The sequence below is a fragment of the Euphorbia lathyris genome, chromosome 6 (assembly GCF_963576675.1).
Source record: "Euphorbia lathyris chromosome 6, ddEupLath1.1, whole genome shotgun sequence".
NCBI lineage: Eukaryota > Viridiplantae > Streptophyta > Magnoliopsida > Malpighiales > Euphorbiaceae > Euphorbia > Euphorbia lathyris.
Genome location: NC_088915.1, coordinates 146,760 through 164,847, shown reverse-complemented (window position 1 = coordinate 164,847; position 18,088 = coordinate 146,760). Strand labels below are relative to the sequence as shown.

The following is an 18,088-nucleotide window of genomic DNA, read 5'->3' as shown; positions in this document are numbered from 1 at the left end:
TATGTACCGAAATATACTAAAGCTAATCGAAAATACCATACCTCGGAGCTGTATCAGATTCGAACTAGACCCCATTTCACCTCCACTCTTCCGCTCAATAAGGACTCAAACGGTTATGCTTCCCGTGCCGTGTGTTTACTGCAGTCGAAATCGAAAAAACAATGGATGGAAACCAAGATCGATGTTGATTCCGAAGAAACCCTATGAAATTTGGAAGGAAAAGAAAGAAAGAACCAAGAGATGAAAGACTAACCACGATGAGTGAGAACGAATATGTGGAAGGTTATGGAGAGCTGCTGACGTTGGTAGAAAGGAGCCTGTTTTCCGCCGGAGTTCGTGCATCTGGAGTAACCATGGAGAATTCTGAGTAATAAGGTAAGGTTGTGAGATAAAGGAAGAGAAAAGGGTGGGTGGCTGTGGTTTCAAAGAAAGAAGCAGAGAAAGCACAAAGAAGAAAATGAGCAGCTAATGTGTTTCATTCCAAGAGAATATGATTAGGGTTTCTAAATATAATTTTTAAATAGATAATTAATTAATATTACTAATAATGTGACCTTCCTCATTACGGAATGGATTCTCTTATTTACAACATTATTTATTGAATTACTAACTTCTAAAATTTATTCAATCTATATTTAAAGTTAAAATTTATTAATATAAAAAAAATAAAAAATGTCATTTTTTGTAATATTTTGCAGTTCAATTTAAATTATATAATTTACTAAATATAGTATATAATTTTAAATATTTATTTTATATTATATGTATTTATTTTATTTTTTAATTAGTTTAAAAATTTCTTTCACAACCATCTCTTTTGTTGTAAAAATATTTAATTCTTATGCAACAGCATAGGGTCGTTGTTAAAAATTTCTTTCATTTACAGCAACAACATAGAGTTGTTACTGTAAATTGATTTGTTACAGCAACAACACATATTCGTTACTGTAAATACATTCATTTACAGCAACAACACGGATTCGTTACTGTAAATACTTTCATTTACAGCAACAATATTTTGTCGTAGCTATAAATGTTTTCGTTACGGCAACAACAATGCGTTGTTGTAGTAAATGCTTTCATTTAAAGTAACAACATGGAGTTGTTGGTAAAAATATTTTCATTTATAACAACAAAGACATTGTTGCCAAAGTTATTACCTTTTCTCATCAAATCCCACCCGTCGAAATAAATTTACAGTAACAACCTTTTGTAACGACTCAAAAAAGTTGGTTGCTAACGTTCGTTTATAGCAACAACTTCTTCCATTGTTGCCAAAGCTTGTTACCAAAAAACGATTTTCTTGTAGTGATGCTACCATATAGGCTGTCTCGTCTTCTTCACTTAGATCCTCCCCACTTACAAACTCTCCCATCCAAGTTTGCATCCTCCTATCTCTCCTATTCATTGTTTTATATGCCCCTTCTTCATTTTGCTCTTCTCCTTCACTATTTTCTTGTCTCAAAATGTTTTCTGCCCCACTATCAAGATCTGTATCTATCACTACAAGAAATTTGGTCTATAACGAGAGTTAATCTCGTCGTTAATTAAATAAATACCGTCGTTATTAACTTATAACGACCGTATATACCGTCGTCCACCCTCGTTAAAACCTCTGACGCTAAAGGTATTAACGACGGTATACCGTGTCCCGTCGTTAAAACAAAACAACGACTGTATGCAGCCTGTCCTTACTACTCAATAATTAGGACAATAATGACCGTCGTTGTTAACTGATTTCACCGTCGTTATTAAGACGTATTAATGGGTGAATAAACGGTCATTATTCACATAATTCACTGTCGTTATTATGACCTTTTAATGAGTGAATAAACGATCGTTATTTCCGTTCTTCACTGTCATTATTATGAAACGTTAATGATTGAATATACGGTCGTTATTTCCAAAAACCACCGTCATTGTTATTATACTTTAGCGAGTGAATAAACAGTCGTTATTATAACCTTTTAATAAGAAAATAAACCGTCGTTATTTCCAATTTCTACCATCATCATTATAACATTCTCACGAGATAATAGACCGTCATTATTTCTATATGTACTGTCATTAGAAGTGATATTTTACAACTAAGAGATCAGTAATTATATCATGAATTAATGTGTTGTGACACTAGAATCATCTAAATACACAATAAATACAAATTCAATAATTGAAACGTAAATTCAATAAAATATAAACCAATTTGTCATTTAACAAGATTGAAAATAAAAGTGCAAAACTATGAACTGAAATGTGTTCTTGTTCTTTCTAAAATAGGAAAACAAATCATCTTGTTTCGTACATTAATATGATATAATCAAAGGCATATATAATCTCCATTAAAGCTACTTCAACAGTTTGTTCCAAATCTCATCCCAGAAGAATAATCCAACCGAACAGAACAATTAGCTCTGCTGTTACAAATGTAAACATCCAATAATAAGGGAAAGGTATAAGAGAAAAGAATAAGCAAAGACTTAGACAAAGCGTATTGGTCTATATTAGTAAGATGGACCAAAATAAACATTATTGGCATAATATTGAACATTATTGGTCTATATTAATCATATACTCCTATATTATAAGGTAATAAAGTTTGAAGATAAATAAACCTCAAGTACTTTTTCACTGTCCATACTTTTTCTTTTGTGGGTGAAATTAAATATATACTAAAACTCTCAAAGTAAAACAAAAACTTACTTGAATTTTGGGGAATAAATGAGTAGCTAAACGCCCTGGAGAAAGAAAAAATGAACTTAAAATTAAAAGATATAATGTAAAATATTATGAACTAATTTTCTGCCACATGTTATACATCATAAAAAAATGCCTATAAATAATTAGACAGAATAAACAAGAGAATATGAGACATGTAATTACCAAATCATGCATCAAGAGTAAAAACTGTAAAAATGTATATTAGAATAGAAATTACAGCCTATTAAATCCTTAGCAACATAAGCATTCAATTTGCATTAACTTGATCACCCTGTAAACTATCATTCATTAATTCAAGGGCAAAGTACAAAAATAAACGCTATTGTTAGGGCCATTTTCAAGCAATAAACTATGAGGATTAAAGGTTGTCAAATAGGTACATTGAGGTTTATATCAAGTTTTTAATATGCAACAATGGCTATTGAAATAAATTATTTGATTCAATCCAGCTAATTTCCAAGTTAAACTCAAAAAAGCACCAAATCTTAGACAAACATAAAGCTATGGAAAAATCCAACTGAGAAAATTTAAATTCCTTACTCTATCCAATAATCGATGACAAATCAAACAATCTCATGTTGTTATTGTTATTACTAGGCTCAGCAAGTTACATGATGAAAATTGTGTGTTTAGCTCAAACATAAACTCAAAACACACAATAACGCAAAACTGTTAACCCAAAACTGAAGCAAAAATTAATTGAAAATTTAAAGCAATTGAATTTTGATAGCCTGAACATAGTTTTTAAAACCTGGGACAACTTAATTTCTTCTACAAATTTAGAGCTATTTGCTTATAGTTAAGTTTTTAAGTTTGTATTTGGGTTTAGTAATTTGTTTTCATATAAATTGTTTGCATTAAATTGTAAAACGCATCCCACAGCCAAACAAAATCTCAGAACTCAACTCTACTAACGAAAAGTCAGATTGTTATGTAATTTATGCATTGAAACTAAAATAATCAGCATCAAATATATCCCACGTGATTTTTGCACCAGATTAAAACAACAATTAAGAGGGATATGACATTGAGACACATGATTTTTTTCTTTTTACAACAACAGTACACTAATGAAAATCTAAGCACACAAAGCATGAAGAAAAGCAAGGATAATAGACATAGTATCATTTCATTTCAAACTTCTCACTTTACTTCAAAACTCGATATCACTAGTTAGCTCTTAAACAAACTTTGGCAGAAAACAAAAATAATAATGCATCCCTAAATCCATTAAAAAACACACAAAAATGAAAAGAATGTGAATATAAAACAATCCAAATTCACACCAACTAGATTCTTTTATCATTGAACTAGCACACACAATTTTTTCCCTATATTCAAGCACATTTTCCTACAAATAATTAACAGTCAACTAATATTGAGAGAACGCACATTCATATCCTTTGTATATCAATCCTTGAAAGCACTAATAAGAGACCTTATAAGGATGACACTTTATCTAGAGTAATGATGCAACCAAGCTTAAGTAACAATATAATGAAATTAGAGGATATGAATGTACCTTTTGATGCTCATCATTAGTATTTGATGAAGTATTTGTATCTGAGTGTTCCACACGTTCATTCTCCACTTGGACTAATCGATTTTCAATTTGCTCCAAACGATCCATAAGCTTACGGTTTTCCTCTTCCTTATCATGAAGCTTGGTCTTGAGTTCTTCGATTTGAGAAGTACTTTCAAAATGTTTTCGCTTCAAGCCACCTTCATAACCAAAGACACGACCATGGCGTTGTCGTCCGAAGCACCTTTCCACAACTTGTAAATTAGTAAGAGTTGGCTCTGACTCCATTGTCATCTTTAGTTCATCCTACAAATTTTAATTATGTCAAATATAATAAATATAATTCAATGGGATGACTTGACAAATTGGAACTTACATATATTTTTCTTGTTTCTGGTTCAACTATGTTTTCATCAATCTTTCGAGTTTTAACAAAGACTTCTCTTACATCTGGCGGGTTGCCGTCTTTGCCTCCCTATAAAATGATTACAAATTAATAGAAAGGAAATATTGATAATCAAACTAATGAAAATTTTGAAAGAGTGGTGAAAATACCATTTCATATATCACTTCCCTATGAGGCTTGCTTCCACAACGATGGATATGCATACTTTGTTGACAAGCCCTGTTCTGAGAATTTCTTACGCTTATCTCCTATGAAATTACACCACCGACATCAAATTGAAAACCTTGTTAACTAAATTAGATTTAAGATGCACAAAATCATACCAGAAACTTTGCTGTATAGAATACGTTATTTACTAGCCATTCCCAATCTTTTGAATCCATGCCTTTAGCCACATTTTTCAAAGCCTCCACCTTACTTTCACAAGTCTTCACATACTTTTTATTCAATTCTGCCCTCTAATTTCCCCACAGTTCCTTCATATGCTCTAAGGTGTGAAGATAGTACGACTGGATATCAGGATGTTTAAAATACTCCTACATCAAATTGATTATAGCCAATATTATTAAATATATATATTGAAATAGTTTAAATTGATTAGTGTTGAAACTACTTACTGTAACTGTGTCCCACATGTGCTTTTTTGTGACATCACTTATATCCATCCATGTTTGTACCCGTACAGGACAAATATGTCAATTACGTACAATCTTCCCTAAATGCCTCGACCAATACTTCTGATTCTCTCCAACGCCACGATTGTTGTAGAAACATATGTCAAGTTTCTCTCCTTGTTTGAGAGAACAAATTTTTTTGTTCTTATTACAACCTCTAACTTTTCTCACAATTTTTGGAATATCACCTAGAAAATGAATAAAAAAGAATTAAAAAGAAGAAACAAACTCATACTAAGAATTCAGAATGTTCATGTTTTATTTTCTTAGGAAATTAAGCAAAATAAAACAAGCACAAGAAAGTATACATTTATTGAAATGAAAGTATACATCAATTAAAGATGCTTACTCTTAACAAATGTTTGAGATATTGTATACTTTGGATCACCAGATTTTCCATCCTCTGTCATGGGAGTTAGTTTGGCAACAACAAATTGACCAACAGCTTGTAATGGTAATTCAAGCTCCTAAATAAACAATATCATCATCATAAATTAATAATGCAAATATGTCCAACATAATAATTATTGAATAACAAAGAATATTTACCTTCTCTTTGCTAGGTGAGCTGATAGGTGTAAGACCATTCTCAATATCCAAGTTTTTATTCATAGTTATGAAAAATTCGGCAATACTCGCAGTCTCCACCCCGTTACTAATAGCACCATATACCATCACTTTCTGATTTACCTTAAGCTCACCCATTATCTTTACATTTGTCACTATTGGTATGGGTGCAATATCAGAAGCTAATAACATGAAAATTTAGATAAGAGTTAGAGTGAAATAGGATATATAACTAAATGTTAAAATAGATTATCTTTAGCAATAATATGAAAGTACCTAGATTAGGATTCTCACTTGGGAGTTTGTATATTAAACCTCGTGAGTTTATGTCTCTTTTGGCATAAAGATGTATGACTGTAGAACCCGAATAATTTTTGAACATATTTAAGACATCTAAATCATTTTGTACTGGTCTTCCATCATCATCAGCAAATCTCAAGCCAACAGAATAAATATCGACAAATTTTTTTGCATATGCTCAAAATGTCCAGGAAACAACATTCTTCGTTGAAACCTTTATCGTGGTATTGTAGATCACCAAAATGCACAATCAAACCAACATCTACAAAGCATTAATTTAATAAAGATAATTATAGTCAAATATAATAACACAAATACAACATTTTACCATCAAATTGCAGATGCAAAGGCAGTATATATTTACAAAAAAATCAATTTTGTATAAATAGAAACTATTTTAAAGAAATTATATAAATGGAAAACTACCTTAAAGAAATTGAAAAATACCTTTAAGGTTCTCTTTTCTTGGAGTAACACCCTTCGGAGTGTCTTCAGTACTTTTATCATGAGGTACGCTTGAATGTTGGAAAGCACTCAATACTCGATTTTTGTTCCCCAGTTTGCCTGGCTGGATGAACTTTTTGCGAGTAGGAAGTTGGCTTGATTGCATTTTCACCTCAAATTGAAAAAAAAGGTATATGCAATATTTGTCAATAGAAAACTATAGAACACAAACAAAATGAGCATAAGGAATTAATATTGAACATATTTGAAAGGAAGTGCATGTCTGAGCATTTTACTTATTTAAAGAAGTCAAATAATATAACGACTTCAAACATATGTGATACATCAGAAAATAATAATGAACATATTGAAAAAAAAATCTCAGCTTCAAGATATTATTTACCGCTTTCTTTTCTTTTTAGATTTTGACACATCATAAGTAATTGGTAATGAATCACTTCGTGCCCAATTTTTCCCGTCTGTTGTATTCAATGTAGTGCCACATTGAAACTTGAATGATTCACCCTCTTGATAAGCCTCACCAAGATCATCAAAATTCTCATTATCATCATCTATTTGAGAAGACATATTGTATGAATCTCGTGGTTGTGTCTTAATAACAACATGCCAATTCTTATTAGCATTATCTATAGCATAAAAGACTTGAGAAGCTTGACTTGCTAGAATAAATGGTTCATTTGTTCTCAAACAACGTTGAGGATTGATACAAATGAATCCAAATTCATCTATTTTTGATCCCCACACATTGTCATGAACGTCAAACCATTTACATTTGAATAGGACAACTCTTTTCTCACCAAGATACTGCAATTCAAGAATCTCAGTTAAAATCCCATAATAATCAATAGGTCCTCCCTCATTTCCAACATCACTGCTCACACACACACCATAATTTTGTGTTCTACGTCGTTTATCACAATCTTCAATGCGAAACCTATACCCATTCACAATATAACCATCAAAGTTTGTAGCATATTGGGATGGACCACGACATAATGACAACAAATCTCGAATATTGGATTCCTTGCTAGATGCATACATTTTTGCAACCTACAATAAAATTATGTATGAGACATTTAAACGTGGTATATATTTTCTTGATGAAGAGTTTAAAGATATACTCACTGTATCTTTAAACCAATCATTAAAAGATTGTTGTGGATGAATACTTTCTCGAATCTGGGAATACTCTCTGCAACGAATTTTTAGAAATTATTATTCATAATTATTTAAGAATTTAAAATACAATTATAGCTCTTCAAGATATTGACTTACTCGAGAAAAGGTATGACTTCATCACAATTATTTATGACATATGCATGTGCTTACACCCATTCATCGCCCATGTTGCGAAAATAAGGAAAATCCACCATCAAAATAATCTAAACAATCATCGCCATTTCTATCTGGTTTATTAAATTTTGTCTCAATACCATTCAAGTACCTTGAGCATAGAGTCATGCACTCTTTTGCAATATACCCATATGCAATTGACCCTTCTGGACGAGCCATATTACGAATAAGAAGTTTTAAATCATGTAATGTCCGCTCAATAGGGTACATCCAACGAAATTGTACAGGGCCACATATCAAAGCTTCATTAGCCAAATGAATCGGCAAATGAACCATTATATCGAAAAAGGAAGGAACAAAACATTGTTCCAATTTACATAGAGTTATAGGAATCTGATTGCGAATTTCTTCCAACTCTTCTGCCTTTAATGCCTTAGCACTCAAACTAATAAAGAATAAAGATAGCTCGATAAAGGGGTTCGCAAACATTTTTTGGAAGGAGGCCACGTATTGCAAGAGGAATTAGATGTTGCAACAAAATATGACAATCATGACTCTTCAAACTAGAAATTTTGTGCTCTTTCATGTTCACACTTTGAGAAATGTTAGATGAGAAACCATCAGGGACCTTTAGTTGCTTAAAAAATGAACAAAATGAGTGCTTCTCATCATGAGATAACATGTAAGATGCTATAGGAATCTCAAACTTATCCTCCTTGAGAATCAAATCCAAGTCTGGACGAATGTTCATTGCCTCCAAATCTTTGCGAGATTGCATAGTGTCTTTAGTCTTCCCTTTCACATTCATGCTTGTCCCAACAATATTATCACATATGTTCTTCTCAATGTGCATCACATCCAAATTGTGTCTTAACAAAAGACTACTCCAATATGGAAGTTCAAAGAATATGCTTTTCTTGTTCAAATTGTCACCTCTATCTGCATGCTAAGGTCTTTACTCAAGATGATTCCCTCAAGGCTAGTAACTTGAGCAATGATATCAATTCCAGAGAGTGATTTCGGTGGCGGCCTCAATTCTTGAGTACCATCAAACTTTTTTTTATCTTTTCTCCATCTGTGCTTGCTATCAAGAAATCCGCGATGTCCCATATAACATTGCTTCTTACAATTAGCTAACCTCAAGTAACAAGTGTCTTTGTTACAACAAGGACAAGCCATCTTACCTTTTGTACTCCAACCAGACAAATTTGCATATGCAGGAAAGTCATTGATAGTCCATAACAAGGATGCATGTAACATAAAGTTTTGTCTTGTCGACACATCGAATGTTGCAACTCCTACTTCCCACAAATCTTTTAATTCTTCGACTAAAGGTTGGAGATAGACATCAATTGCATCTCTTGGACCATCAGGACCCGGTATAAGGGTAGAAAGGATAAAGTTAGGTTCTTTCATGCACATCCATGGTGGCAAATTGTATGGAATTAATATGACTGGCCAAATACTATATGAAGTTTTAGAATGATTAAATGGCTGAAAACCATCACTAGCAAGGCCAAGTCTTACATTACGAGGATCAGAGGAAAAGTTTTTATGAACATCATCAAAGGTCTTCCAAGCGGGGGAATCAGCAGGGTGTCTCATAACTCCATCATCTACTCTACCTTCCTTATGCCATCGCATCAAAGAAGATGTCTTCTTTGACATAAACAATCTTTGAAGTCTTGGCTTTAAAGGAAAATAACGCATTGTCTTGACTGGTATTTTCTTCCCATTTTTCCGAAGTTTAGTTTCCCCATTACGAATATCATCTTTCCATCTTGAGAGACCACATATTTTGCACCTGTCTAAATTTTCATCTTCTTTCCAATACAACATACAATCTTTGACACATGCATCAATCTTGTCATAAGAGAGACCAATATCTTTTATAATTCTTTTTGCCTCATAATATGATTCTGGCAAAGTAGAACCATTTGGGAGTATTTCTTTTAACACTTGCAATAACATGTCAAATGATTTATTACTCCACCGACCAACACTTTTGATGTATAGTAATTTGACAAGCGCATCCAACTTAGAGGTCTTGCAACCAGGGTAAACTACTTTATCTAAATCTTGTAATAACCTATAAAATTTCTTCGCTTCATCATTGGGTTCCTCTTCATTCAATTCAATATCAGGATATATATCATTTATAATATCTTCAGCCCAATCATCATCATCATCATTATCACTATTGTCACACCCGATCCAAAACGGCATCGGGTATGAACAGAAAACAGGACAACCAACTTCTAATATCCTGAAAGCCGAACCAATTTTTTTTAGATAAAAATTTATTCGGACTACCTAAAATTTTATTTATTATTTGGCTTGGACTTGATAATTCTATCAAGCTTCCTACGTATCCCGAGCATCTTTTAATTTTTAAATCGAGAATCAAAGCCACGTAGTTCTACCTATTTTAGGTAGCTCTCTTAACTCCGGTAGTTCTCTTAACTTATGAACTCATTGTAACTTATTGACACGTTGATTGACACGCTAATAACTTAATTGTATATTTCATTTTATTACTATATATATATATATATATATATATATATCACTTTATCAAAACGAATCAAATCGAATAACGTTTTATCAAAAAAAATCAAATCGAACAACGTTTTATCAAATCGAATCAAATCGAACAAACCGCTTTAACAAACCAACTCATAATCAAATAAATCGTAAAACATTATAATTCAAATCATCAAACATTATCAAAACGTAATACAAAATTTGCGTGTGTGTCCATCCTCGAATTCCACCCGTGTAGCTTATCATAACATCAATCATATCAATAATCGAGATATCTCATTCATATCTCGCCTTGCCTAACGTTAGGACTACCAGCCGTGCACTCTGGCCATACCGCCCTTAGGTATGGTCTTAAAACTTACAACTCCTACCCCGGGCAATCCTAGATGGACAAAACCATTTTATCTTTCAAAATATCACAACTCATAAAAATCATATTTGGACTTCAATCCCAAAATAATAACAACAACCGCAATAGTTTCTTCAATTCAAAAACAATTCGTAAGAAATCGTCAAACTCATTTTATCAATCCGATTTTCAAAGTACCACAATAATAATAATTATTCTTCCAATAATCAAAATCCAGAGTATTCAATCGAAATCCAAAGTATATAATATTGTAAACAATTGAATCGAAGTATTAAAAGTAACTCAAATATATTATATAAATAATTTTAAACTAAACACTTTATCAAACCGTTTATGTTTGTTACCGAAATTGTTACGCGTATCGCTAACTGAGTATCGTTATTTTAGACCGAATATACCATTAGACACATTATATTGTCATAAATCTATTTGAACTAATTTTATATTCAAATTTTTATACAAATTTTATATTCGACTCGATACCGACTTTATTTGGAAAATATCCGTATTAGTCCTTCTATTTTCAACTTATTTTAACTCTAACTGTTAAAGTCGCTTAAAATATTTTACTGATCGAAATATTCTTATTGGATTATTTTCGGTCACTGAGATAGTTAATTCAGACTGATTATACTTTTAAACTCATACGGATTATACTTTTAAACTAGTGACGATGCTAAAATACCGACTTGAATAAATCTAATGGACAACTGTCTAAATTTTACATTTTTATGAGTAATTGATAGACGCTAACTCATTAATCGTAAATCTATTAAATTTGACGGAACTATCAAAACTAAACTTACTCAAAATCATACTTATAACATTGATAAAATAATTTAGATAACAAATACAGTTACCGAAATATCGTCGTCGGTCACTGAAAATTAATCAGTGTAATCCATTGATAGCTGATCCGAAATATCGTCGTCGGTAGCTAATCCAAAATATCGTCGTCAACAACGACCAAAAACGCTTTTCTCCAATTCCTAACAAAAACTCTTTTGTTTTCCTCATTCATCCCCCTTTTTAAGATACCCTCCAATATATATAATTGTGTGTATGTTTTTATTTTAATTTCAATTTATGAAACACTTGTCATCACTAAATTCTATATTTTGACACATCATCTGTTATTAAAGCATTCTTTTAATATCTAGTTGACACATAGATATAGAAAACCATGTTTTCATATTTAATTGACACATACATATATAAAAGCCATGTTTTTATATTATAATTTAATTAATTGGATGTAGTAAAAAGCTTTGTGCACATTACATCATAACCATATTAATCCATTTACTTTAATATGAATTATTCTTTACTTTTTTTTATATAGGATAAGTTGAAATTACTTTCAACTATACTTACACGTGTATGTATATTAGTAATTAAAAAATATCAATTTTGGTCCTTGAATTTATAACTTTTTATTACACTTACCCAAAACTTTTTAATTTAAACTTAAAGACATTAAATTAAACCCAATAGTATATTTAAATTTATAAATAATTAACGCTATGTATTTTGAAAAATAAAAATTTTAGACACGGATGTTACAATTATCATCTTCATCATATTCTTCTTCATCAGAATCAAGATCATGTCGTCTTTCACCATGATGATACCAAAAGGTATAGTTTTCCATTATTCCATTTGTTATTAAATGTGTGTGAACCAAGTTTCGAGTTCCAAAATTGGTGTTGTTACACCTAACACATGGACATCGAATTTCGTATGCTTCTCCTGTTTTTTTGAAAGCATAGTTCAAGAATTCTATATCACCAATATTATACTCTTCACTCAACCGATCTATCTTAGTAAGTCTTATCCATTCTTTATTAGGTGTCATTCTCCTAAAATCATCAAATAAAGAAACACATGAAGAATAGAACATGCAACAACAAAACAATTAATACACTGAAATATAAATGTAATAATAATTATAATAATACACTTAACTCAAACCATTAACCAAATTCATCTAAAAAAGAGTATTATTTTAGTTTCTTAAATTAATTCTTCATGATGAGGGTTTTTGTTGTGACAGTACCAATCCACACACTAAAAAATATAATTTGACAGTTTCATATACCAGACCAAGTTTATTAAAAGCTGAGCCATTGTCTATTTGAGTGACTAAAAAACTCTATGTTTCTACCATATTTCATTGACTAGTTCTATATATATATAGAGAGAGAGAGAGAAAGTTACATGAGTAGAACTGGTCTGCTGTGTTAAGTGTTTTCCTTTGGTGAGCCATATATATATATATATATATATATACAATGATGATAGCCTCCAAATTAGATGGCATCATTTTTCACAGCCCAACATTGAGGTCTTATTGTGTCTAAAGCCTCAAATGTATCAGATGAAGAACAATGAAGAAGAAAGTGTTAATGGAAGGAGAGATTTGGTGTTTGTAGCAGCAGCTGCTACTACTATTACTGGATTTTCATTTGGCAAAGTTGCGGTGGCTGAAATTGAGCCGCTGAGAGGGACACCAGAAGCTAAGAGGAAGTAAGTGTTAATGGATGGAGAGGTTTGGTGTTTGTAGCAACTGCTGTTGCTGTTACTACATTTTCATTTGGGGAAGTTGTGATGGCTGAAAATTAGCCGATGAGAGGGACACCAAAAGCTAAGAAGAAGTATGGTCCTATTACACCTTACAATGCCTACTGCTAGTATTTGTCGCAAGTGATACATTTTCACTTCTTTGTATTATTTAGATTGATGTAAAAGTTGTGAACTTTCTTGTATCATTTTCATTGCGGAATTCTTAATTTTCTCTATCTTCATTTCATTCTCTAGTTATTCTTTAACTACTTCACAAATTTAAGTAGATGTTCCTCTCCAATTTAATAATTTGGGGTGTTGGTTTCGTGTACATATTATTGTTGCTACAACTCTTAACTTTAAAACCTCAAATACAGATGCTTTGCTCTATAATTCAATCAAAGGTACAAAATTTAAGATGAAAAGTTCAAATTTTGACAAGTCTCATTTCTGGGGAGGGATCAAAGACTCAATCTAGTTCAGAGATTCATAATAGGTGTTTTGTCACTCCAAACTTTACTTTGGAGGTCAGATCATACAGATTAGATTTATGCTTATTTCGGTTCTTATTCTAGACTTATTCTAGAACTCGATCATGCAGATCCTAATTAACAAGTTGGATTACAATTAGGGAAATTTATCCCCTATCTTATATTAATCAAATCGGATTTTGTAATTAATTACACATTTAATTAGCTAATGCAATACACAAGTTATTTTTCTAGATTCTTTTTTCCTCCTTGAGGTATGTATTTTTATGATTAGTATGGCCAGGTTTAAGGATATTAGTTTGTAGGTTTTTAAGGATGTTTTGAGCTGTTGACTTTGTAGATCTACTACTACTTTAAGGTAAGAATAAGAAGTTGTATGTTTGGATTAATGTGGATTGGATTTTTTATGATATCAGCTAACATAGCACATAACAGGTGATTAGATTTGGGTTCTGCATAACTTTCAAACAATGTTTTCAGAACCTGACTGGATATTAAACTAGATTTATAATTGGGTTACGGATCATTTGGTTCAACCAATTGACTCGGATTGGTCGGACTGGATGACGTAATAATAATTAAATAAATAATATAACATATATTTATATATAATAACTTATTATAATCCAAAAACTTAGCAAAGACAAAACTCATTCTCTGATGTTGCATCAAGATAGTTCAGCTCATAAGGTCTTAACCTTAAATGATTTTCTTCTTTAACTCTTCCTAAGTTCACCTCATCCAAGCTTTTATTTTTTCAATAAAGTCAGCAAATAACTTAGCACATGCAGCAACTAGTTAATTTAGTTAATTAATCAATTAGTTCATAGCAAAATTAGACAATAGCTTGCGGAGAAGAATCAAGAGAGAGAAAAAGGGAAGCAGCCGAGACTGAGAGAGCAAAGCAGAAGACTAAGAACAGAAGAAAATCAAAGAAGAAGCACGGTTGTTGAGAGTTTTCTAATGACTTTTCAATTTTTTTTTTAATAATTAAAAAATCAGGGTGAATCCGGTTCCCATGTTGACACCAGTTTCAGATGGGTTGTTGCAAATTGAAAAACCCATACTAACCCAAACAGGAAAGCAATCCAATTCCGGTCCAATTCTGACAACATTACTTTCAATCTTTGTTTTCACTATAAATTATTTGAATAAATTATTCCGAACACATTAATTCTTAGTAATTTTGATTAGGAAAAGTCCTATAGCATTACTACATTCTAAAGAAGTGAAAATCCTATCAATAGAAATGACATTTTACATAGGCTATAACTTATATAGAAGCCATAAAATATAATAGGGGTAAGGTATTAAAACAGATTTATGGTTTTTGGAGAAGTATCAATTTAGGCTCCACGTACAAAATAGCACCAATATAGACTTAACATTTTAAAAAAATATCAATTTAGGCCTCGATAACGGAATGAGACATGTCATTGATATTACTCCGTTAAGTTCTATCAATTGTACGTGGAGGGAGAAGTCAGAACTTAATGGAGTAATAGGAATGACGTGTCCAATCCATTATCCGAGGTCTAAATTGTTACTCTTTTAAACTTCAAGCCTATATTGATGCTATTTTGTAAGTGGCGCCTAAAATTGATAACCATAAATCTGTTTTGGTACCTTATCCTGGCCAAATAATATATATTCTAATTTGGGTCCATGAACTAATAGGATTAATAAGAAGAGACTTTCTTTCTTTCTAATTCTAAGATCCTAAATAGTGTAATCAGTACCATAAGAGTAAATGCAGTGTCATTTTCATCTATGCTTAAAAGTGAGACCCCAACAAATGAATGATAATTACATTATATACAATTCTTAGTTTCAGAGGAGTAGATGAGGGCGTGCAAGGAGTGCTAACGCACAGGGCCTCAAAATTATAAGGGCCCCAAAATTTAAGATGTGCTTAGTCGAATATAGATATTAGCTTAAAATAATAAAATAATAATATAATGTAATAAGATTTATTTACACTTTTTCATTACATTGAGTACGTATGTGATTTAGATATTCAACCATTCAAAATTTACAACCTTAATACAAAATTCTATTAATTAGTAAGGGTTTAAGAAAAATTTAGCACAGGGGCCCCAAAAAGTTTAAGACGGCCCTGCTTAGTTTCTTATATTTTGTGAAATATTGACATAAGATAGTTGGCACATGTCAAGTTAATATGAAAACTACTTTTTTGGTTGATTTAATTACAAACAGCACTCTTAAATATTGTTGGTAAAACCATTTACTATCATTCTCTGTACCTTTTTCTATTTTGATTATTATTTAATATATCTTCAAATTTTTTGTTAAACTACTTATCCATTTGATGTTGTTTCTATATCTGTTACAGGATAGGCATTTTATATCACCATTTACTATCATTCTACCTTAAGGTTTTAATGTGGTGCAAAGGTTACCACTTGAGCTGAAGGTTTAGAGTTTTTCTAGAAAAAAGGTAGGGGAAGGACTCCAAATAATAGATGGCCTTTAGCTGGCCAGGGTGAAGTAGAAAGTTGCACACACTTAGTTATACATTTTAGGCATGTTTTACAATGTCTGAACTGATAAACTGAATAAATAAATTGAATCAGTGACATGAACATACATTGATGAAAAGTGCTGCTCTACACTTTCGTATAATACCTATATATTGCCTTGTAATATTAACAGAAAATGAAGGATTTTATTGAAAATTGAAGAAATAACAGTTACAGTAATCAAAATGATACTTCTGCAAAACAGAATTACCTAATGAATCAATAATCCATGACAAGTGATAAAAGGACATTTGGACCTATGAGTTGGCTTTTTAATTGCAAAATTTAACATATTCATAGACACAGTAAATTCAGGAAAACAATGCACTAGGAACATATTCGGGTAAGTTGGTCGTGTTGTCCATTATGGTTGTATCCTTTTCCTTGCTTCTATCAATATGGACTTGACACTGTATCCTCATTTGAACCCCAAACACATAGAAAATGAATTTGTATAATTTTTTAATTCTTTATATTTATAAGTTTGTTTTTTTTTTTTGCACTCAATTAACTCTGTACCCTCATGTTCACCACATCCCTCATCTCTCTAATCTTAATTCGTACTAGCCCTAAAAAGCTTAACCTTATCAATCTACTTTATGGGTTTCTAATTTCAGAGTTTAAGCAAATAAAAACTGACAGCAATTTCTCTAAAATAAATAAAACCAGTCTTACCAATTTGGGAACAAAATTTCTAAACAACAAAAAAAGCACAATCAAATTATACAACACTGAAAATTTAACAATTCCACTAAAAAATCAACTTATGTTAAGATGAATTCCACCATTTGACTTTTAATTTTCATAAATTGGAACATTGAACAAACATACCTGAGTTATGCTACAGCTGCAACTTTATCTTTTCACTGTTTGTAGACGTTGAGTTACGGAACAGCTTCAACACTTCAACTTTTTGGTGCTCGTGAAAGTTTTCTGAACTTATCTATACCGAATATAGAGAAAAAAAATGGAATGAATGGAGGTGTGGAGATGGTGTGGGAGACAATGATGCATAACGTGGGGTTTGGGGATTATGCTTGTGAAAGTATCTAGACTGATACAGAATGTAAATACGATTACAAAACGGTGGAGGCGTGGAGATGTTGAGCGTGGCGGCCAGGTTAACATCGTGAGGTTTTGGGGGAAATCGTCTTCTCAAAATATCATTATCCCCAATATTTAGGGATTTGCTCCAGAGTTTGTTTTGTTTTCAATGACCCAACTATATTAATTTGGGTGCTATATCTATTTAATTTACGTAAAAATAGGATTTCCTACTTAGAGTGGAATTTTTTTTTTACAAAAATTTAGTAAGATTTTAGCGCCAAATTTCTGAAGATTTATTTGAAGGTAGTATTAATAAATAATGACCGTCTTTTTTCTAGTTAATAAATGATAATATCAATGACGACAGTAATATGTGTTAATAACAACAACTTCAATTTACAGTCGTTAATAATGTAATTTTAAACGAGAGTAATTTTTTACCCACGTAGAAAAGCATTTTTAACGAGAGTATCAGAGGTACCTATTTGGTCGTTATAGAATGAATTTCTTGTAGTGTATTTCAGCTCCGTTGCTCTCATTATCATCTTCTCTTCTATACTCATCATCGTCACGAAGATCATCATCTCCC

At 31.6% G+C, this 18,088-nt stretch overlaps 1 protein-coding gene across 15 annotated transcripts; it reads right to left on the bottom strand.

The window, feature by feature from the left end:
* Window positions 1-2,203: 2,203 nt before the first annotated feature.
* On the bottom strand, window positions 2,204-17,648 carry LOC136232177 (uncharacterized). 15 transcript variants are annotated; one of them, XR_010690371.1, is made up of 15 exons: window positions 17,284-17,648; window positions 7,778-7,844; window positions 7,540-7,702; window positions 7,035-7,456; window positions 6,635-6,848; window positions 6,164-6,449; window positions 5,870-6,069; window positions 5,670-5,787; window positions 5,264-5,508; window positions 4,970-5,182; window positions 4,796-4,894; window positions 4,617-4,715; window positions 4,241-4,546; window positions 2,701-2,735; window positions 2,204-2,414 (listed from the first exon to the last, which is right to left on the bottom strand). XR_010690371.1 is itself a non-coding variant. In XM_066021216.1 (14 exons), the coding sequence occupies exons 9-13, from the start codon at window positions 5,027-5,029 to the stop codon at window positions 2,727-2,729; spliced, it is 573 nt and encodes a 190-aa protein (XP_065877288.1). In that variant the 5' UTR covers window positions 5,030-5,182; window positions 5,264-5,508; window positions 5,670-5,787; window positions 5,870-6,069; window positions 6,164-6,449; window positions 6,635-6,803; window positions 7,035-7,702; window positions 7,778-7,844; window positions 17,284-17,648; the 3' UTR covers window positions 2,204-2,414; window positions 2,701-2,726. The 15 variants fall into 13 exon arrangements, 3 of the variants coding, with proteins under 3 accessions (XP_065877288.1, XP_065877289.1, XP_065877290.1); XR_010690367.1 differs by having other exon boundaries at window positions 6,635-6,803; XR_010690364.1 differs by having other exon boundaries at window positions 6,635-6,803; window positions 7,035-7,702.
* Window positions 17,649-18,088: the final 440 nt, after the last annotated feature.